This window comes from Peromyscus californicus, unplaced genomic scaffold (assembly GCF_007827085.1).
Source record: "Peromyscus californicus insignis strain IS unplaced genomic scaffold, ASM782708v3 Scaffold_5__1_contigs__length_169319896, whole genome shotgun sequence".
NCBI lineage: Eukaryota > Metazoa > Chordata > Mammalia > Rodentia > Cricetidae > Peromyscus > Peromyscus californicus.
This window is the reverse complement of record NW_026294573.1, coordinates 103,716,661-103,732,617: the sequence shown is the minus strand read 5'-3', so window position 1 is coordinate 103,732,617 and position 15,957 is coordinate 103,716,661. Positions and strand designations below refer to the sequence as shown.

Sequence of the window (15,957 nt, the reverse complement as noted above, 5' to 3'; positions counted from 1 at the left end):
GGAATCAGGCCGTTAGGCAGCTGTTCTCCACTCCGCTCAGATCTACTTCACCTACTTTACCGTCTCCCCGTGGCGGTCGGCACTTTACCCAGCTTACTCTAGTTGGCAAATGGGAAGGAAGAGGGGGAGCAACTCCTCCTCACCTTGGGGGGACACCTACAATTGTATGGAAATCTAGGATAGGCGATCTTTTTAGCTTCAGGCCCGTGACCACCCTGAATAGAATTAAGGGTCTATTAACAAAAGAGAAGAGAGGGTGGTGAGTTTTTAGCTGGCAGTATCTGTTAGGTTTTCTCAAGATAAAGAGACCAGTATTGAAAAAAGAGCATGCTAGTTGGGAACCTCTGTGGCCTTGGGAAGAGTGCCTCTTGGGGGGAGGGGGGTTGGGGATTTAGCTCAGTGGTAGAGCTCTTGCCTGGCAAGCACAAGGCCCTGGGTTCAGTCCTCAGCTCTGGAAAAAAAAAGAAAAAAAAAGAGTGCCTCTTGGGCTCCCAGCAGACCTGTGCTGAGTGGTGGGGCTGGGTGAGACGTGCAGCTCTGTCTCTACTGAGTCTCAGTCTGCGTGGGGCTGAGAATCCAGGAAGCAAACTGATGTGTTCCTACTCCGAGCTGCGTAGAGCAGTCAGGTCTGTGAGGAAGAGAAGGACTGAGCAGGAGGGACACTGAAGGATGCTCTAGTTTGAATAGCAGTGCTCTTAAATATCTCAAGTGCTTGAAGTGCTATTCCTCCTTGACAGGACTTTGGAAGGTGGATAGAATTGTGTTCTGGGGTTCTGGTTGCTGTAACAGATTGCCATGTATTGTTCTTTAAAGTGCAGAAGTATCCGCCTTACACATAAATACGTATTTGATCACCACACCCCAAATATGTCTCATCTCTGAACTGCTTACTACTTATATGAGTTTATCTTATCTCTTGCAGATATTAACCCCTTGTTAGCTTGTCTGTTTTGTCCATTACTGTACCTAGTACCTAGGGTCTTCCAAGTGTATTAGAGGTATCCTGCTACTAAATAAATGATTGGGTGTGTTGTGATAAACTGACAAATGATGAGGAAAGCCAGTGTTTAGTTAGGGCTTGTCAGAATCGGGCCTCGCTCTATGTCTGTGAGCTCCCCGTTTATTCCAGCCATGATGAAGCCAGATAACTTGGAGACTTGGTATTCTTTTAGATTGGTGACACTGATCTGTTTTGGGTATTTCAGGGCCAAGTGCTTTAGGTAACATCGTAGAAGAAGTGACTCATCCCTGTAACCCAAATCCTTGCCCAGCCAATGAGCTCTGTGAAGTAAACCGAAAAGGGTGTCCGTCTGGAGAGCCCTGCCTTCCGTACGCTTGTGTTCAAGGTAAGGGTGGGGCAGGGAGTGGGAGGTGGACATGGACATGCTGCTGCTGTTTCCTTTTTGGAGCTGTCACTAGACCCAGGCGACAGGGGCCTTCTCTGTGCTTTATTGTCCTGTGATGTTGAGCCTTTCCCACAAAAATTCTTTTATTCAAAATTTTCGCTGGGCGGTGGTGGCGCACACCTTTAATCCCAACACTTGGGAGGCAGAGCCAGGCAGATCTTTGTGAGTTCGAGGCCAGCCTGGTCTACAGAGCGAGATCCAGGAAAGGCGCAAAGCTACACAGAGAAACCCTGTCTCGAAAAACCAAAAAAAAAAAAAAAAAAAAAAAAAGAATTTTCATTGTGTCATTTCAGTTATAAACTAATGCTGTCAATACAAGTTACAGGGTTCTTGACTACAGAAGAAAAGAGAAACCTGAGCCAGCTTTTTGTCCCTTCTCTTCCATGCTGTAATGTTTGAAAAACAGACTATCAATTGTCCATGGTTTTCTTTGCTTCTCTGTAGCGCATGGAGGAATGTCGTGCTCACCATGACATTAATCATCTCTCTAAGGTTAATGTGGTTTGTGAATGTAGCTCTGCAGGAGCGTGTTTGCCTAATGTAGAAAGCCTTGGACTCATTCCCCAGCACCACAAAAACAAAACAGCCTAGGTGTGGAGGTGCATTCCTATAATCCCAGTGCTTAGGAGGTAGACGCCAAAGTTCCAGGAATTCAAGGCTAACCCCAGCTACAGAATGGAATTGAGGCCAATCTGAGTAATGTGAGACCCTATAAAAATAAGAAGATTAATGTTATGTTGAAATGCATACAAATAGCTGGGTGTGGTGGTGCACCCCTTTAATCCCAGCACTCGGGAGGCAGAAGCAGGTGGATCTGTGAGTTTGAGGCCAGCCTGGGCTACATAGCGAGTTCCAAGACAGCCAGGGCTACATAGTAAGACCTTGTCTCAAAAAAACAAAAAACAACAACAAAAAAAAATATTGAACAAACAAAACCATAAGAAATGCATACAAATAATTATTTTGTTTCATATCACATATTAGTGGACCACTTGAGGCCCTTGCATGCTACAGGGATGTGCTTGTCCACTCACCGAGTCACATATTTAGCCCCTGAAAAATGCAGTTCATAGAGCTTTGATAGTCTTGATCTCTGCCACTTGTTCTGAATATAGTTGCAATAACATTGTGATTCTTTTTCATCTGTTTCTGTGTTGAATATGTTTATCATGTTAGAATCAACATTTAGAAAATCTTACAAGTAAAAAGAGCAAAAAATGAACTAAGTGTGGTGTCTAAAGGACGTTTGCTTGAATAACATGAGTGTGTGCCGGTTACCATTCAGACCAGTTGGAATGAGTCTAGCTGAAAGGATGTGGTGGGCTGTTTGAAACCTCAGAGTGGTGTTTTATGTCCATTGACACTATCTTATAGTTTAGCCAGGATTTTCTTTACCAAGAAAATGGAATACAGTGGCAATGGTTTCTCTATTACAAACTATGTAACAAGCAACAGTTCCAGATTGCTTTGCTAAACTTAGAAAGCCCCCCCCCACCCTTTTTTTTTGTCTTGTTTTGTTTTGTTTTTTGAGACAGGATTTCTTTGTGTAGCTTTGGAGCCTGTCCTGGAACTCACTTTGTAGACCAGACTGGCCTCAAACTCACAGAAATTCACCTGGCTCTGCCTCCCAAGTGCTGGGATTAAAGGTGTGTGCCACCACCGCCCGGCCAGAAAGCCCATTTTATGATAAATTAAAAATGTATTACCTAGAATATGGGTTTCCCTTAAGCCCATCCAGATACTCAATTTTTCTTTGAATTTATAGTTGTATGCTTATGTTCCATCACTAAAAATTGTCCTGGTCAAAATTACTCTAAAAATAGTCAGTTTATATACTTCATTTATTAAAACATTTTGTCATTTTTTAAATATGTTTAGCCCAAAGAAATAAAAAGCTCTGTTTTCCTTGTTTGCTTATTTGGTTTTTTTTATGTTTTGTTTTTTGTTTTTTGTTTTTCGAGACAGGGTTTCTTTGTGTAGCTTTGGTGCCTGTCCTAGCTTCACTCTGTAGACCAGGCTGGCCTTGAACTCACAGAGATCTGCCTGCCTCTGCCTCCCGAGTGTTGAGATTAAAGGTGTGCACCGCCACCCGGCTTGTTTGCCTGTTTGTTTTTTTATAAGGTCTCACTGTATAGTAGCCCAAGCCATCCTCCTTTTTCAGCTTTCCGAGTTCTGGGATTGCAGGTGTGTACTGCTGTGCTTGGCCAAAGCTATGTAGCTTCATAATATATTTTGTACTAAACTGTAGCTAACTGTGGGGTACAAGTCCTTAATCACCCATAGAACATGGAATTTTATTTGAGAGGATATATTTTTTTGGTCAGTGAGCAAAAACAATTCCTTAATTTGGTCAAAGTTCTATAACATAATCTTTCAAAAATATTTATTTATATGTGCTTGAGTGTTTTATCTGTGTCTGTGTGTGTACCATGAGAGCTCAGTACCCAGAGAGGCCAGAATAGGGTGTCCAGTCACCTGGAGTTATAATGGTGTGAGCCACCATGTGGTGCTGGGAATTGAACCTGGGTCCTCTGACAGAGCAGCCGGTGCTCTCAACCGCCGAGCCATCTCTCCAGCTCCGTAGCATCCCCCTCTTACCTCTTCAATAGCTACACAGTCCGAGAAGACTTCTGTGAAGTGTGGGTAGTGTGAAACATGACGTAGAACCACATTATCAGTTCTGTTTTGGTTTCGGTTGTATTTTTGTACAGGTTGCAAACTGGGGGAGGCGTCTGACTTCATTGTCCGTCAGGGGACACTGATCCAGGTGCCGTCCTCTGCAGGAGAAGTGGGTTGTTACAAAATCTGTTCCTGTGGACAGAGTGGCCTCTTGGAAAACTGTATGGAGATGCACTGTATCGACCTCCAGAAGTCTTGTATTGTTGGAGGGAAAAGAAAAAGTGAGTCTTGGGCATACTCGTGTTTGGTCTCATTACAGTTCGAGACTGGTTGTCTGTCTTCACTTTGCACCAAGAATATTAGATGAGTTCTTGCTAAAGAGTACAGTCTGTACACCATATATTCCAGGACAGTACTTTTCAAACTATACAGAACACTCTGTGTGTGTGTGTGTGTGTGTGTGTGTGTGTGTGTGTGTGTGTGTGTGTGTTGTATTTTGTTGGAAACAGGATCTTATTATGTAACCCAGACTAGCCTGGAGCTCACTCCATAGCCCAGATTGGCTTTGAACCTGCAGTAATCCTCTGGCCTCTGTCTCCTAAGTGATGGGATTACAGTCAAGCACCACCACAACCAGCAAGTACTAGGACTTCTAAAGAGCCCTCTTGGAAGCCTCCCAAGAAGAGCCTGCTTGTTAACCTCAGTAAACCCTGACTGTGTGCCAGGCATAGCCAAGTCTTGCCCCGCGTTATCTCTTTTAATTATCTGAGTTCCTCCTTATGTAGTTATTGTTATGGTTCCTACCCCCACTTCACAGCTGATGCTCATAGAGCCACTGCTAGGCACTGGGGCTCTTGCCTGTAATCCCAGTGCTTGGGAGATGGAGAGGATCGCTCTGAGTGTCACCCCAGGTGACAGAGTGAGCTCCAGGCCAGCCTGATACATACATACATACACACACACACACACACACACACACACACACACACACACACACACACATATATATATATGGAAACTTGGATTGGGGGAGGGAATGACCTGGGGACAATAAAGTTAGGTTCTGAGAATATACTGCTGCCTTTTAGATATGAGATCTCTGAGTTTGAGGCCAGCCTGGTCTACATAGCAAGCTCCTGGACAGCCAGGGCTACACAGTGAGACCTTGTCTCAAAACAAGCATCTTAGATTTAAGTCCCTAGTTTATGTATTCAGAAGTCACCATTCAAGAATTGATGTAAAACTTTTTGGAGGGACTTGAGGGATGGTTCACTTGGTAGAGCGCTTTGAGACAACCTAAGTTTGATTCCCTATGACCCACGTAAAAATGCTGGGCATGGTGGTGCACACGTGTGATCCCGGTGCTGGGGAGGCAGGAACCAACTGGGAAAGTTATTCTCTGACATGCACATCCACACTGTGACACACACGTGCCCCCTACACATGTGCGTGCACACACAGTGGTAATAGACTTTAAATTTTTTATACTCTCAAACAAATTTATGTTGTTTTTTAGTGTGTGTGTGTGTGTGTGTGTGTGTGTGTGTGTGTGTGTGTGCGTGTGTGTGTGTCTGTGCCACAGCATATCTGTGGATGTCAGAGAACAAGCTGGGGAATGAGTCCTCTCCTTCCATCATGTAGGTCCTGAGGATTGGATTCAGGCTTGTCAGCAAGCATCTTTACCCACAGAGCCATCTCACATTGCTCTAGTCTATTTCTTAGTACATAATATAATTGGGGTTTTCGCCGGGCGGAGGTGGCGCACACCTTTAATCCCAGCTCTCGGGAGGCAGAGCAGGCAGATCTCTGTGAGTTCAAGGCCAGCCTGGGCTACAGAGTGAGATCCAGGACAGGCTCCAAAGCTACACAGAGAAACCCTGTCTAGAAAAACAAACAAACAAAAACAAAACAAAAAAAATTGGGGTTTTCTTTCTTTCAGGTCATGGAACATCCTTCAATATTGACTGCAACGTCTGTTCTTGTTTTGCTGGCAATTTAGTGTGTTCCACCCGCCTCTGCCTCAGCGAGCACAGTTCGGACGATGACCATCGCACCTTCACAGGTAGCCAAGGGCATCCAGAGCCCCTCCTCCAGGGGCAGTCATTCCTTGCCCTCACATGCTCTTGTAGGCAGGGTAGGAATTGCCCTAACTGCAAGTGTATACATAGTAACGTCAGTATCAAATCTGAGAGCAAGATGGCTTCCTCTGGCTCTCCGCTTCTGTCTGCAGAGGAAGCCATGTGCAGCCTCCTGAGGTAGTTTAGGGTGTCTGTGTACTTCTAGGCTTGTTTCTCATCAGGTTCTTTCTCAGCCTTCCTCATCCACTGATCGCACAGGCTCCCACAAACAAAACCAGTACTGCTTTCTTGACTTCACAGACTTGAGGATGGAGTGTCCTGCGGACACCGGCACCTACAGGTGCAAACCCTGGTGAGGTGACGGGACCTTTTCTCCTGCAAAGCTGCGGTTGCTGGTGCTAACGGCACTGTCCGATGGTGTCTCTCAGTGTCTGCCCTTCCCCAGAACTGAAATAACCTTGGTTCCCAGGAAAATGGCATGGGTTTTAGGTAGCTCTGCTTGTCCCCATTCTCACCAATGCAGTGGCAACTTGATTCCTTCCCTGAGGTTGACAGAACACTGTGGGGTGAAGGACAAGAAGAGGACTTACTAACTTAAGCCCTGCAGAACAGTGGGGTAACAGAAGTAGACATGCAGCGCCCTCCCCCAGTGCCATGAGCCTGGGGCTGCCTCACTCCTCCAGCCCTGTCGGCAGCACTGGACGGGTCCCGTGTGTCTGCTGTCTTCTGACAGGGCCAGTCCCTCTGTTTAGAGACGCCACAGAGGATGTGGGCAGTGAAGAGGCCTAAGGACTTCGAAAGAAGTCATTTGTAAATTTATGTATTTATAAATAACATCTAAAAATGCTTCTTCTACATGGACCTATGTTTCCTAGGGTGTGTGCTCCCTGCCATTCTGCAGTAAATTAAGACAATTCCAGTTTAGCTGGCACAATCTAAGGGATTCCACTGGCCCAAAACTGTACCATATTTTTTGTGACTTAGTGTCCCAGTCCAAACATGACTTGGAGAGAAACAGTCACAAAAGTTTGTGTTGTTTTGGTATTATCTTTTAACATTCAGGAAATCCCCAAGCTAGACTTCAGTTACCTGATTTCCAAATGTGATGTGGCAGATCAGGACAGTGAGTTTTTTTATTCTTGCCTATAGCCTCTTTCTATGTGGGTCAGTGTCTGGAGACTCCCAGTAAGTAGCCGTGAAAAGGACAAAGGAATGCCATCTTGCAGAGAGAGAGAACTTTTCAAAGCTTTGCTCTCTTTAAAATCTCTATCCGGAACCAGACATGGTGGCATACACCTTAGACCCCAGCACTGGGAAGGCAGGGGCAGGTGGATGTCTGGGTTCAAGGCCAGTCTGGTCTACATAGCAAGTTCCAGGTCAGCCAAGGCTACATGGTAAGACCCTGTCTTTAAAATATATAAATAAATAAAATAAAAATCCATGTCAGGGATTGTGGTTTGTATTGTTTTTGTTTTTGTCTTTTCCTTAGTTACTATACAGTTCCATTTTAACATGATTTTAACATGATTTGTTAGTGGTTTGTCTTCATCAGGACATGGAAGGGAATGTATGTTTTCATTTGAGGCTGTTTCCTCCCTTCAGGTCTGCCCTGTAACTGTGCAGATCAGTTTGTCCCTGTGTGTGCACAGAATGGACGCACCTACCCCAGTGCCTGCATTGCCCGCTGTGTGGGTCTCCAAGACCATCAGTTTGAGTTTGGACCTTGTGTCTCCAAAGATCCCTGCAATCCTAACCTCTGCCCAAAAAGCCAAAGGTAAGTTCAGTGCTACTTATTTATTCAGCCAAAGACTAGTGCTTATAAAGTCTCTGCTGGCCTGCACCACAGGATGAGAATACAAAGGTGGATGCAGTAGTCTGGCGCATGTCTGTAATCCCAGCACTTGGGGCACTGAAGCTGGAGGATTCTGGTTCATGGTCATACTGTGCTGCGTGCTGAGATGTCTCAAGAAAACTCTATCTCTGTCCTGACTAGTGTGGAGTCCGGAGAGAAAGAGTTGCATAGAGCTCCCTGGCTGCGCGATTAGGAGTGCGGATCGAGAGCAATTGATGCAGCTGGGGAGGGAAGGGCCTCAGAGGTGCTGGACATGACACTCAGCTGGATCTGGGACCAGCAGGGGTGGGGGCTAGGAAGGAAAGCTGGTGTGGTGACGGCAGATGGCAACAGAAATGTATGCTGGGAGCTGCAGGGCTTCTATAATGCTGAAACAGAGTAAGGTACGGCAGGTAGCAAGAGAGCTGAGAGACGTGGATGCATTCTTATTAGCGTCATGGCCTCTTCTACTCGAGCAGTCATTGTAGGAATTAGACATGAGAAATCTCACCAAGTGCAGCTTTAGTGTTACTTGATAAGATCTGGACTCCCTCCTCTGTAGTCTCACCAAGCCAGATGACAGTGACCTGGCCTTGATGATGCCGCAGTGCATGTGGTGGTCCCCAAGCAAGTGTGGCTGGACCTGGAGTGTTCACCTCTGAGACTTGAGCAAGCCGTGTCCCAGAGTCACAGCTCGCTCCTGATGAAGGCGTTTGTGCAGGAAATTGTTTCTTCGTCTTGAAAACTGGCACAGTGTAAGGGGAGATTTGCTGATTAGTGAAGTGGCCAAGAGTCAGCCACATGTCTGTTGAAGGTCCGTGTTCTGGTTTCACTGCTGTTGCTGTGATGAAGCACCCTGAACACAAAAGAGACTGAGAAGAAAAGGGTTCATTTGGCTCAGAGTTCCAGGTTACAGTCCGTTCCTGCAGGGAAAGCGGGCAGGCCAGAGCGAAAGGAATAACCATCTGCACTGCCCGCTTGCTGCTCCTTAGCTCCATACATTGCTCAGGCGGTGACATGGTGCTGCCCACACTCGGGGCTGGCCTTTCCACCGTAACAACAGTTACGACAGTCTCCGCAGACATGACCACAGGCCAGCATGATCTAGGTCATTCCTCTTCCGGGGGATTCCTGATTGTGTCAGGTTGGCAGTAAAGCCAGCATCACACCCAGACAACAGAAACAAAATCCAGAGTTTACCAGCTGATATCCTGAATAAAGTGGTCTTGCTACATCTCCAAAGTAGAGAGGCCTTTCTGGATAGATTGCCAATATAAAAGAAAAATTTGAGCCGGGCGGTGGTGGCGCATGCCTTTAATCCCAGCACTCGGGAGGCAGAGCCAGTCGGATCTCTGTGAGTTCGAGGCCAGCCTGGGCTACAGAGTGAGATCCAGGAAAGGCGCAAAGCTACACAGAGAAACCCTGTCTCAAAAAAAAAAAACCAAAAAAAAAAAAAAAGAAAAATTTGAAAAATTCAGCTACATGAAAACCACATTTTGGGGGGGAGGGCGTGGTAACAAATGACAAATTGGGAAGAATATCACAGAGAAAGCCCTGACAAATCAGTGTGAAGAATATCATCTTACTGTGAAACTGGTGAGCAATAACAGCTTCATAGGAAAAAATGGGTCAAGGAAATAAACCTGGAAAAAGATAGAAGTGGTTCTTGAACATTTAGGGCTTGGTGGTTTGAATAGGAATGGTCCCATAGACTCATGCGTTTGAATGTTTGGCCCATAGGGAGTGGCACTGTTAGGAGGTGTGGCCTTGTTGGAGTAGGTGTGGCCTTGTTGGAGGACGTGTGTCACTGCAGGGGTAGGCTTTGAGGTCTCATCTATGCTCAAGCTACACCCAGTTCACAGTTCCCTCTCTACTGCTTGCGATCAAGATGTAGAACTCTCAGCTCCTTCTCTGTCACCTGCCTGCATGCTGCCATGTCCCACCATGATGATAATGGACTAAACCTCTGAACTGTAAGCCTGCCCCAGTGGAATGTTTTCCTTTATTATTTTTTTGAATGTTTTCCTTTGTAAGAGATGTCATGGTCATGGTGTCTCTTAACAGCAGTAGAAACCCTAAGACAGGGGAAATGTGTTTCTTTCTTTCTTTCTTTTTTTTTCTTCCTGGTTTCAAACTGGGGATGGGAATGTGTTTCTTTATTAAAGTTTAAGTAAATTAAATAAAGTTTAATTAAGTAAACTTTATTAAAGTTTAAGTTATAGCTATTGTATGCAAACCACCGAAATTCAGTTCTTTCATATAGTAGAAGGTGAAATGAAGTCCGTTGGGGTGTTCAGCAGGTTGCCCCCAGTAGCCATTCCTTAGAGACTTGGGATCCTCTGATAGTGACGGCCATCTCTGCAACTCCGTAAAGCTTTATATACCCTGTTTCTGGCTAGCAGATACGAGGAGGGAGGTGGTGGAGGGTGTTCTTGGGAAGCCTTCCTGAGCCACCTGAAGAGGCGCCCTCATCATGATTGCTGCCAGCCACATCCATCCCACTGTCTAGAGCTCAGTTGCTTGGCCTCAGCCAGCTGCCAGGGAGACCAAAGAATACAAGCTAGCTACATAATCTAGGGAAGACTAAGTGAATTCTATGAGCATACAGCCAGTTAGCACCAACTTTTAATCTTCCTCATATTGCCAGAAATGTAAATTAAATTAAAACTGGAATTGTGTGCCACTTTGCATCTACTGGATTGGCAAAGACCAAAAGTTGCTAACATAAATTTAGGAAACAGATGCTGTCACATACAAGGGGCTGGAAGAGGGTTAGCACATCCTCTCTGGGGGGCAATTCGGCCCAAAGCTGTTTTGTTGTTATTTGAAAATTTTATGTGGGTGAGTGTTTTGCCTACATGAATGTCTATGTACCATGTGCATACAGTGCCCTCAGGTGCCAGAGGAGGGTATCAGATCAGGAACTGGAGTTCCAGGCAGTTGTGAGCTGCCATGTGGGGTGCTGGGACTGAACCAGGCTCCTCTGAAGAGATGTCTCTCAATCACTGAGCCAGCTCTTCAGCCTCTGAGACAGTTTTCTTTTCTTCTTCCTTTTTTTTTGGGGGGGGGGGAGCGTTTCGAGACAGGGTTTCTCTGTGTAGCTTTGCGCCTGTCCTCGAACTCACTCTGTAGCCCAGGCTGGCCTCGAACTCACAGAGATCCACCTGCCTCTGCCTCCCAAGTGCTGTAATCAAAGGCGTGCACCACCACTGCCCAGTTTTCAATGCACAAACCTGAGCTGAGCATGTAGCTCAGTGGTAGGGTCCTTGCCTAACACGAGTTAGGTTCAAATCCCAGCACCAAAAAAAAAAAAAAGGAAAAAGTCCCCTCCCTTTGGACCAGTACCTGCGAAGGTTCTTACCTTGGTGAAATCTCTCTAGAAGAATAAGGGAGGCATAGGTCAAAATGGCTGCCTCCAGGAAAAGGGACGGGCGGTGCTGGGACATGAGGTGTGGGAGGAGGAGACTTACCTGCACAATATGCCATTACCTTTTCATTTTCTCTTGCACATTTTCATGTTATCCATGGGTTTGTGTTATCTGTTCAAAGCAGTAATTTTGGATTTTGGATTTTTTTGGTTTTTGGTTTTTTGTTTCTTTAAGAAAAGGTTCTATTCCCTCAAATATCTACTGATATACCAGACATTTTTCTAAATATTAGGATATAATAAGAAACAAGACTATCACTACTTTGATCATTTTACTTAAATTTGCCCTCCAGAGTGTCAGCTTTTCCCTGTGATCCTCTTATTTCCTTTGCTTAAGAAAATTCTTGCGTGTGTGTGTGTGTGTGTGTGTGTGTGTGTGTGTGTGTGTGTGTGTGTATCGTATATGTATATGATATGTGTATATATGTGTGCTTGTGAGTATAGGCACGCATGCCACAGGACGACTTTCAGGAGTTGGTTTTTTTGTTCTATCTTGTTTGAAGCAAGATCTCTCTCATTGCTTCTGCCACTGTGTTGTGAACTTCAGGTGCTCTGGGAAAGCCTCCTGTCTCTGCCTCCCATCTGTCTGTGGGGGCTGGACTGCAGGTGTGTGCTGACACACCTCCATCTGTCTGTCTATAGGAGGACTACAGGTGTGTGCTGACACACCTCCATCTGTCTGTCTGTAGGAGGACTACAGGTGTGTGCTGGCTCTTTTGTGGGCTCTGGGATCAAACTCAGGCCATCAGGCTTGTGCAGCATATGCTTTTGCCCCCTGAGCACCCCATCAGTCCAACCCTCCCATTTCTATTTACTCAACTTGATCAGTTTTTTTCTCCCTAGATTACCAAGTTTTCTCCAATACCCTTGGTTCTCATTCCTTCCTTGTGAGGTGTCGTTGCTAGAAAGGACTTGCTTCTGTGGCATCCTCATATTCCATAAGCCCCCTACATCAATGCTCCCATCTAGTAGGCACAGGAACTTGAATTTTTTATTATAAAAAGTGAAGCTTGCTTAAGATAGACTCCGGTTAATCAAGCTAAAAATTAAGTACCTAGCCAGGCATGGTGTCCTACACCTTTTTTTTATTGTTGTTTTTCAAGACAGAGTTTCTCTGTGTAGCTTTAGAGCCTGTCCTGGAACTCACTCTGTAGACCAGGCTGGCCTTGAACTCACAGAGATTGGCCTGCCTCTGCCTCCCGAGTACTGGGATTAAAGGCATGCAACACCACCTCCTGGCTGTCCTACACCTTTAATCCCACATTCAGGAGGCAGGCAGATCTTTGTGAGTTCAAGGCCAGCCTGGTCTGTATATTAAGTTTCAGGCCAGGAGGGCTGTTTAAGTGAGACTTTGCCTTGATAAATGAAACATCTGGAAGTGATCCGTTGTTATTGACTGTGACCTTAGTGTTGGACTCCACTCACTGTTGGTCTCACATCGGGCACTTGTACTCCATGCATGAGTCCTCGGTCTTTCCCCTCTGTTTGCCACCCCTCCCCCGCTGCACGTCCTGGAACCCACCTCGTGTTTGTGGCTGTTCCCTCAGCCTAGCCTGCTTGTCTCCCCTTCCCTACCAGGCTCCAGTTAGAACACCCTTTTCCATGTGTCGCCTGGGCTCACCACTCAGCCATTCATTCCCCCTGAGGAGCGTGTCTGCCATTTTCTGTTCTCACTGTCCTCCTTTTCCTAGGCTCCATTAACCCTGTCTCTCTCCTGCTTTTCAGGGCCACCCACATCCAGGGCTTTGCTGCCCCCACCACAGTCCCTCCATGCTTCTGGTTCACCTGCTGGCTTTCATTATTTTTCAGATGTGTGCCAAAACCACAGGTTTGCCTGACGACCTTTGATAAATTTGGATGTAGCCAGTATGAGTGTGTGCACCGACAGCTCGCCTGTGAGCAGGTCCGCGACCCTGTGTGTGACACAGAGCACGTGGAGCACAGCAATCTCTGCACTTTGTACCAAAGAGGAAAAAGCCTGTCTTACCGAGGCCCCTGCCAGGTATGTGCTTGGCTGCCAGACCAAAGGGGGTCAAGTCAGCTTCTGATCTTCTCCAGACAAGCAGACAAGTCCTCTGCTGACACCGGAGTGCTGTGCAAAAGCACGTGGACCCTGGCCTCAAGTCACTCCTAGGAAAAGACTTCAAGCTTCCCAGCCGGTGTGCTCACCACCATTCACTGTCCACAGTTCTGTGGGCTGCCCTAGAAAACAATCAGGAAGAAAAGCGGCCTCACCACTTGTCTCCCCCTCCCCCTCCCCCTCCCCCTTCACCGCCCACTGTGTTGAAGGGAGATGAAAATCTCTAAGACTCTTTTACATAGGCCTGCCTCAGTCTTTTAGGCTTCTGACCTTATGGACAGCCTCCTTGGAGCGTCCCACCGGCCTCCATGATCCTGTGCTGACCTCTGCTGGGGGATTCCCATCTTTGGGTCCAGCATCACCTGCCTGCAGGCCACCAGCATTGGCATGCTCTGTCCATGGTGGGGATGGTCCCTTCAGCTGGTCTGGCTACTGTTTTCTCTTGGAGCTGGTGTCCCACCTACAGGGACACCATCTGCTCTAACCTCCCCCTTCTCTCCGTCCTTGCTCGCTCTTCCCAGCTAGGGTGTTTCCCAGGTATACTCCTAACTGCCTAATAGTACAGAGTAGGTCTGCTCCGCTCGCTCATCTCTCTGCCCAGCTCCCCTTTTCCCCCACCCAGCATGAAATGGTAAGGTCTCCACTTTTTCATGAAGAGCGATCTTTTTATTCAGACCTTCGTGACTACTGAGAGAAGTCTGGGTGAAGGAGTACCAAGGGGACATTTTTATCTTGTATCTGTTTCACAATGAGCACCCACGTTTCAAAGGCTTTTCCACTCGAGACGACAGCCCATTACTAGTCCACCGCAAGGGCTTTGAAAGATCCCCACAACTTACACCTGTGTCTTTTCACTTCCTCAAAACAGGGAGATGAGCTCTGTGCTCACATTAAAAAGACATACCATAGAAGTTTGCAGGCTAAAAGGTGTTTGTTTGTCCTCAGCCCTTCTGCAGAGCCAGAGAGCCTGTCTGTGGGCACAATGGTGAGACGTACAGCAGTGTGTGTGCTGCCTACTCGGATCGGGTGGCAGTCGACTACCATGGGCCCTGCCAGGCTGTCGGGGTCCTCTCTGAACCCAGTGCCGGGGCGGCGGCGGCCGAGTGTGCTGCTGTGAAGTGCCCTTCCCTCTCGGCTCTCGGCTGCAAGCCCATCATTCCACCCGGTAAGCTGGAGGTCTGTGGGGTAGGCAGGGGTGGGGCGGAACACGAGCCCTTGAGAAGAGAGACCCTGAAACAGTGTGATCCCAGCACTCAGGGCTGAGACAGGAAGATTGCCTGGGATACAGGCACCCTGGGATACAGTATAAGATTCTAGCCAAAAAAAGTAGAAAGTTCAAGAGACCCACATGCAGTTATTCTGAGCTAACTCAAAGCTGTGGCTTGCCTTAGCGTTTACTCTGCTGACTTCCAAAGAGCATGGCAGTGGCTAGAGAGCTGCCTCAGAGGGACCTGGGTTCAATTCCTAGTGCCAGTACAGTGGCTCACAGCCATCTGTAACTCCAGTTCTAGGGGATCCTGTGTCTTCTTCTGACCTCCTCTGGCACCAGGTGCGCACATTGTGCACATACATGCATACAGGCAAAACACTCACAAAATAAAATGAACAGATCTAATTTTAAAATTAAAAAGATAAGCAAAGCCGGGCGGTGGTGGTACATGCCTTTAATCCCAGCACTCGGAAGGCAGAGGCAGGCAGACCTGTGTTCAAGGCCAGCCTAGTCTACAAAGTGAGTACCAGGATAGCCAGAGCTGTAACACAGAGAAACCCTGTCTTTAAAAAAAAAAAAAAAAAAAAAAAAAAAAAGGAAAGAAAGAAAGAAAGAAAAACAATACCATGTCAACTTTTTTCAATCACAATTTTCCATCAGGCATCAATAAATAAGCAAGTAAAGTAGTATTTAAATTTAAAAAATTAGGATTGCTGGATTAAATGCATATACTTACTTATTTTAAAGTATCTGAACAATTAATTAGTAGTTGAATGGATAGTTGAAGTATTTTGATGAACACAAACATTTTTAACTGAGAGAAGCAGGGAGAGTTGACTTAGTTGTGTAGCCAGAAGGCTTTGTTCACACAGACAGCTGTAAGCATCAGTGTTTGTGGTCGTGTGGGTTACACTCACGCTCATCAGTGAGACAGGCAGAGGAAGAGCTTTCATTCCAAGCCTGCTCCTCCAGGCTACCCTGGGCCTTCCGAGTCTCCATCTGTAGCTCACCAAGGATCACTGATCCTCCACTGTGTCAGAACATTCTTCTAAGCACCAGGGACCCAGCAGTGAACAAAATGAAGCCTCTTCCCTCCTGGAGACCACACTCCAAGGGAGGGGACATAGGTTCCCTGCAGACCAAACTGTCAAGTCAAAACTGCCTGGTGAAGCCGAGTGAAGAGCTGGTGAGGGCCTGGTGGAAAGGCTGCTGGTGAACTGGGTGATGAACTCTGTTAAATGTGGCATACGATTTGACTGTCGCATCCCTTGCTATGTATGGTGTTTAAATAGATTAGGGTAGTTTG

The 15,957-nt window shown here is 46.6% G+C and overlaps 1 protein-coding gene across 5 annotated transcripts in view; it reads left to right on the top strand.

Annotated features, from left to right (window-relative positions):
- Positions 1-15,957, top strand: part of Reck (reversion inducing cysteine rich protein with kazal motifs) — a 76,150-nt gene that overhangs the window by 55,431 nt on the left and 4,762 nt on the right. For all 5 annotated transcript variants that reach the window (XM_052716015.1, XM_052716017.1, XM_052716016.1 and 2 more), the window contains 6 exons: positions 1,206-1,346; positions 4,118-4,306; positions 5,965-6,087; positions 7,706-7,877; positions 13,171-13,363; positions 14,387-14,606. In XM_052716015.1, coding sequence (XP_052571975.1) covers positions 1,206-1,346; positions 4,118-4,306; positions 5,965-6,087; positions 7,706-7,877; positions 13,171-13,363; positions 14,387-14,606 — 1,038 coding nt within the window. The remainder of the gene's footprint in view (positions 1-1,205; positions 1,347-4,117; positions 4,307-5,964; positions 6,088-7,705; positions 7,878-13,170; positions 13,364-14,386; positions 14,607-15,957) is intronic.